The sequence below is a fragment of the Diuraphis noxia genome, unplaced genomic scaffold (assembly GCF_037042655.1).
Source record: "Diuraphis noxia isolate RWA-SAM2 unplaced genomic scaffold, SU_Dnox_SAM2 contig0001, whole genome shotgun sequence".
Lineage (NCBI taxonomy): Eukaryota > Metazoa > Arthropoda > Insecta > Hemiptera > Aphididae > Diuraphis > Diuraphis noxia.
Window position 1 is genome coordinate 53,141,199 of NW_028301711.1, and position 7,049 is coordinate 53,148,247.

At 28.8% G+C, this 7,049-nt stretch overlaps 1 protein-coding gene across 1 annotated transcript; it reads right to left on the bottom strand.

Moving 5' to 3' along the window:
- Positions 1-2,499: 2,499 nt before the first annotated feature.
- On the bottom strand, positions 2,500-6,451 carry LOC107166642 (uncharacterized). The gene is made up of 2 exons (XM_015515398.2): positions 6,286-6,451; positions 2,500-3,198 (listed from the first exon to the last, which is right to left on the bottom strand). Exons 1-2 carry the CDS (start codon positions 6,449-6,451, stop codon positions 2,549-2,551), a joined length of 816 nt encoding a protein of 271 aa, XP_015370884.2. The 3' UTR covers positions 2,500-2,548.
- Between the last annotated feature and the right edge of the window lie 598 nt (positions 6,452-7,049).

A 7,049-nucleotide genomic window follows, 5' to 3' on the forward strand; every position in this document is an offset into this window, starting at 1 on the left:
GGCTAATAACCATATATAGTTGATGCCATAAACAATTAATAAAAAAAAAATATGGTTAGTGGTTACCAATATAATAGGTATCTACTATAGTTTTTTTTATATATATATATTATATCAAGAAACCTATTATTTTGCATTATATATTATGTATTAATGAATTTATTTTATTATGTGTTTTTGATAATGTTTTAATTTTAGTAGTTTTGTATACCTAGGTGGCACATAAGAATAATTAAGTTAAACAATTAAAATAGCCTAATTATATTTTATTCAATACAGTTAAGCATTAGTACCTACTTACCCATATAATACAAATTAACTAAACTTGACTATTATTTAAATTCGCGATAAAAATAGCTTAATGTTAATAATTGTATAACTAATAGCTATATTATAATATGTATTGTTAATATGTTTTCGATCTGAAGATTTGAGATAGTAAATTATAGAAATATAATACTATGAATGTTTAAAAAAAAAAAAATGTCACATAAACAAGAGGAGTTGATTTTTATTAAAATGCATAATAGGTAATGTGTAGGTATAGTGTCTAGAAATATAAGAAAATGTCTTCTATATTTAATATAAGACTATTCCTAAATAAATATTTAAGTCATGTGTCGATACTGGTTTATTTAAATAGGTAATTAATATAATATTTTTATTATTTTTAATATGACAGCCAAACGAAAATGTTTGCTTTTTATGATTTTTTGTGCTAAATATTTTATGCACATTATATTGTGTTGCCTATTTCACAAAGTAAATTCTATCATTTCGAATCAAACATATTGACTTACCAAGGTACTAAGAAATTTGTAATGTACAATTAAATAATACTAATAATTTGTAAGTATTGTAATCTAAACCCTACACATCTGATTTAATTTTGTTGTTTCAAAAATGTTGTCTGGACGAAAGCTTTCTGATTAAAAATCTTGAATTACCTACTCTGATGCTAGTGTAGGTAATGCTGTGTTGCAACCGATGGTAGCCATCACATGATCTATATTCTCTATGATCTACATGATCTAGAATTCTAAAAAATTCCTATGCTGTATGCTTTTTATGGGATTTGGTAGATTTATAGTATTTTTTGGTTTAAGGTAAACTAAGTCCTGGGTTTGAAAAAATTTATGGTGAACTGATTCCCCTTAAAAGCACATTTTCCATATCACTGGTTTAGGACAGTCAGTATAATAACAGGCATGGTTAAAATGTGCCTTTTTTGTTTTCTCAATGATTTTTAAAAATAATAATTTTAATTCACAATTTTTTTATTTTTTTATAATTTAGAATATATAATATGTAGGTATGATAATTATTATTTTATTACAATTTTTATTATGCATAGAGTAAAAATGTATACAACATGTTTTTAACGAATTCAAGTCATAAAATAATTTTATTTTCAGATTTCACCATTTTTATTGTCAAAAAAAAAAAAAAATGTCCTACTGTTCTTTTTTCCTTTTTAATTACCTCTTTGCTACATAGTTTAATGTTTCTATTTGAATGCCATTGAGTTTATCAATAAAGATGATATTCGGACGAGAACACATTATATTAAATGTTCAGTAACTACTAATTGGTTTTTTCAAAATGTAAGGACTTTTCATTTTAATGTACAACGTAAATATTTATACATTACCTTCCGAAAAATAAAATAATATTATTCTCAGACTTAATTTACCAGTAAATAATATTCAATAAATTATATGATTAAATAATTTAATCATTATTATATGCAATTCCTAGCTCACTTGTATTACAATGTGCAGCATATAAAAGTAAGAATAAGTAGGTACCTACTTTAATAATACATAAAATAGACATCAGACCCGAATTATCTAATATTATATTATAATTAATATAGTAATATAATATAATATATTGCATAATGTATAATTATATTAAGTAATTATAGGGCTAGGATTCATATTATGCATAGGTGTCTTTTTTATTACAGTTTTCTTTCACAAATCTGGTTATTCACATACGCGAATCGGTTCATATCGACACATGGCTTAATTTGTATTTTTTTTTTTTTTTTTTAAGTATAATGCATATACTTGCATATTTCAGCTACCTATAGACACGAAAATGCTAGTTTTAGTATGCGAGAAAGAACTTTGTGTAAAACGCTAGACGCCACGTTTAATTATATGTCCCTCTAATAATTTTTATTTTTATAAAATCAAAGATTTTGTCTATGATGAAAAAAATGTGAAAACTTAGTTGGGTATAAAATTTGTCAAACTTAAACAAAAGTAAGACGTTAGACAAAAATGATTAAGTTTACATTACATAATAAGTGGATTTATTATTTGTTTTCAAACTTAAAAAATTGAAGCTTCACTTTCACGATAGTTAGTTAATTCGGAACATATTAATCTATTATTAAATAATGTTTTATTATATTTCTTATCATTAATCCTAACGCTACTGATAACCTACAATAATTATGTGATCGACATCGAATCCTGCAGGTGGTGGACATCTGTGGCGTATCGTTCTGGAGGCTAAGACATCTGGAGCCGTCACTCCGTCAGTCGCGGTCAACCGTACTGCAAGCGGCCGCCACGCTATTGGCACATCTTTGCCAGACGGACAGGAAATCGACCACGGCCGCCGGTTCGTTTCGTGGATAAGCGGCCGCGTGCACAGTCGTCATGGCCGTCGAACCACCGCTGCTCAGAGCGGTCGCCGTGTACTGGAACCAACACTTGATCCTCTGGTGGGTGTGTCGGCGCCGCCTGACCACAGTGCCAGTGGCCGAGCTGTGCCGCTGCTGATCGTCTGACTGGCGGTGCAGGGCCATCAGCTTGGCCTTGAGGCGTTCCAGAAATCCGGGTGGCGGAAATTCCGACAGCCTGTCCGCGCCCGACTTGTGCGACATGCACCACGGGTGAATGACAAACAACAGGTTCCGCTCAGGATGTGCTATCCAATCACGGCCGTGGTTCATGACGGACACGGTAGACGTGTACGCTGCACCAGTCGAGGAATTCCCACCGCACGGAACAGCGACCCCTTGGGCTGGCCTGTAGTCCGACCGCTCCGAACCGTTCGTCGACGCCACATCCGCTCCGTCCGCTCCGTCCATTCCATCAGCTCGCTCAGATTTTTTCACTTCCTCTGCCTGCTCCGCCTCATCCGCCGTCGCGGTCGTTGTCATCAATCGCCTCTGTGACAGAGCTAAATTCACGTGGACATGAGTGTCACGCTAAAATCGATGGCCATAATACTAATATATAATAGTAATTATTTATAATATATATAATATAATACATCACTAGGTGTCTAGGCATATTATAATGATTATACCACAGAGTATTCAATAATAAATAATGTTCCTGGTTTCAAAAAAAAAGCAGGTTTTTGTCGTAGCACGATCTATCATTCGTTAAGTGAAGACATGTCGGTCCCTAATTTTCCACATCTAACAATAACTCTTGAAGAAATATGAGAAAGAATTTAAAGACCGTCGGTTTACACCTATCACCTGACATGTTGCCGAAGTTCAGAACTAGTTTAATTATCGATTCGACTTTATAAAATCGTCGGCAAGGCGAGGACAAAACATATTATTGAACATTTGTGAAAAAATTATTTAAAAATTTAAAGCCAAAAGTTGTTATGCTTCAATATAACTCTTTATTAAATTCGTACATAGTTTGAAACCAAAACATTATTTATAGACCATTCCGAACCCAAGTATTACATCGTCATCGTCATCATTATGCATTTTCCGTTACAATAATATATAATTATACTGTAACTATTAACAATTTATATTATTATCATTACAATACTATACTTTTGTTTGGCATGAAAAACTAATAATTTAAATAATTGAGATGGAGATAATATTTAATTTTCAATATTTTATTTACTTATATTGAAAATTATTCAAAATTGACTTAAAGAACAATTATTTAATTGACTTATATTGTTTTGTTTTTTTTTTTGGTGGGGGGGGGGGGGGTCGCGGTTACAGAGTGATACCTATCAATATAAAATACATTAGACGCCGCTTATAAGTTTCACGGATACAAGATTAAGTTGTTTAATAGACTCAAAATCGTCTAAAACGGCCTGAGGTATCCAAATACATTATAAAAAATTCGGTTATAATACTCACCTCTTCGTTTATAAGAATCGAATTACGTAAAAATAAAATGGTATAAAACAAAAATTGTTAGTTAAATTTAAAAATAAATTTGTTTTCAAAATTAATATATTTTTGTCGATTATAACTGGTTTTGATTCATGTCTTATAATGTGTGTATATACAATGTTAAATCATAATTTTTTCATTAATTCATTAATAATATATAATGTAAAATATGTACGTACTATAGTAGTTTAGAATAAAAGCGTTAAGAGGACGCCACACCCGCATGTGTTGTCTCCGTCCTTCAAGTTCGTAGCATAGCAAATTTTACGCTCAGCAGATCACGTTTATCTCCGTTAATTTAAAATTTAGAGTGAATTGACCTATAATAAAAATTAAAGGCAAGATTATTACCGAGGGCATCTCATAGGCTTTTTATTATATTTTAATTTTATTTTAAAGCGAGTAATGAGTATTTTAAAATTGTAAATAATTTTTATGTCTAAAAATACTCATAACTCGGCTTAAAATTAAAATATAATAAAAAGCCTATGAGATGCACTCGGTAATAATCTTGCCTTTAATTTTTATAATAGGTCAATTCACTCTAAATTTTAAATTAATGGAGATAAACGTGATCTGCTGAGCGTAAAATTTGCTATGCTACGCACTTGAAGGACGGAGACAACACATGCGGGTGTGGCGTCCTCTTAAGTTACGAACAAAACATTTCTTACTTTATGTTTACACCTTTCCAACCCTAACATCCCCAGAATCAAAAAAACATAACCAGCATTTTTTAATATAAAAATCCATAATTATTTTAACCTATTTTCCCTATAAATCAAAAACAATCAACTTTACATGTTTTATATTTTAAATTTTTAAAATCCTTCAGTCGCCATCGATCGTTGTGCTAACAGTAATTCGATAATTGATTACAATAATTAGGTGATTCATATAATAACGATCATTTTTATGTCCCCATATTAGTAAACGCAAATAATATTACGGGAAACGTTTCCGGCCACAGCATTACGAGAGTTTTATCTGTCCAGTGTACACTGTAATATTAACATGGTTTTATCAATAGCGTCGTTATAGTTTTGCAGTCAGAAATATTTTAACTGTAGTCCAAATCACAGCAAAGTGATGCTCGATGTAACATATAACATAGTGAGTGATATAATAATATGGTAGTTGAATCCGGTCCTATTATTGGTATATTATGAGTTTATTAGATAATGTATATATTAAACGCCTATGATTACCTACACTGTATCCAACATACGTATATTAAATAAAGCATATAATGTATAGTTGACCTCCAAAGAACGATAAAAGCTTATTACACGTCTGTCGGCCAATATTGTCAATTATTATTTTTTTATGTTATGTTGAAAAAAAATATATTCATTACTAGGTATTTAGAAATTTTCATAAACCACGTGAAAAATGTACATTGTTTTTAATAATACATTTAGTTAGATCACTATTTTAAGTTCTATTAGTTTATCAGTATTTCACTTAGTTGTATGGGAGTTATAATAATATGAACTTTAAAATGAACCTATACTTAAAATACCTGTATGGATTATTACTAACTTTACATTCTCCAGTAAATTTGATTTGGAGTTTTTATCGTCTAATTGAATATACATTTTAATACGTTTTTGTAGGTATGCTCTTTTAACAATATTCTTTAAAACCATCCTAAGTATCCACACGTTAGAATATAATATCTAAAACATTAAATAATTGCATATATTTTGTAATTTTAATGTTTTAAATTATTAAATGATTTATAGCTATAATATTAAATGTTGAAAATATGTATTCATTGCCTAATTATTATTATGGTATAGGACATAGATGATAAATAATTTCAAATAACTAATTTTTAATTCACTTTCATAGTAGATGTCTTTTTTTTTACATCCAGTATTCAGTGCCATAATAATAAGTGATAAATGATAACACTGTATTATAATAGAATATGAATAGGTACATAAAATACAAATACAAAATATGAAATATTATTTTATAACTTATCTATTTTCTAGGTAAATAAATAATTAACTGTGATCTGTATTTATTAAAAATGTTGTTCTATAAAAGTACTAATTTAATATCTACCAATAAATTGCATGAACATTTTTAATACTTACATTTGAATTTTGTTTTCGATTCTTCATTTTCAAAAATAGATACAAGTTGTTGAACCTTTAAAGATGGTTCGCTAACTGTACATTTATGTTCATTGATGATTTTTTCATTACATTCATTTTCATTTAAATTGAAACTATCATTGTCATAACTATAGTTATCGGACATGGTTTATCTTGATAATAATTTTAAAAAGGCAAACTACCTACTTCTGATTGAAAACATGAAATGAACACCAGTTAATCTTTTCAATTACCTTAATACTTCCACCTTTTATTGTAGTAAGTGTAAGCTATTAATTAGCTGTAATAATAAACGGTATATATTTAATATTTACACATGCTTTTAATCATGTCATAGGTATGTTTCTGATTCAATAGTTTATATTTTTAATTGTTTTAAAATTACGCACGGAACACGCTACTATTGATACACGTACGATTAATGTTACCTATCAATAATGTATTATAAGTACTTTGCATAATAAATGATATTATTATAATTTATTAAAAGTGAGTACATATATTATGAAGTCATTCTTTTATCAAAACATATTATATATTTTATAGATTGGTTTTAAGTTATATTTTCACCATTTAGTGTATAGGTAAGTTTAGATAGGTACCTAAATTAAATATTGTTAGCGAGTTTTTATTTTGAAGTAGTTAATTTTTACGTTTTATTTTTACTTTAATTCTTCATTTTATTTACAATAAACATCAAAAAACATTTATTAAATGATTATGCATATAATCTGTACCAATAT

Excerpts from the sequence above, each read along its gene's own strand:
- LOC107166642 (XM_015515398.2), bottom strand. The coding sequence starts at position 6,451 with ATGTCCGATAACTATAGTTATGACAATGATAGTTTCAATTTAAATGAA. Across the intron at positions 3,199-6,285 it reads ATCGAAAACAAAATTCAAAT|CTCTGTCACAGAGGCGATTG; the intron begins GTAAGTATTAAA and ends ACGTGAATTTAG.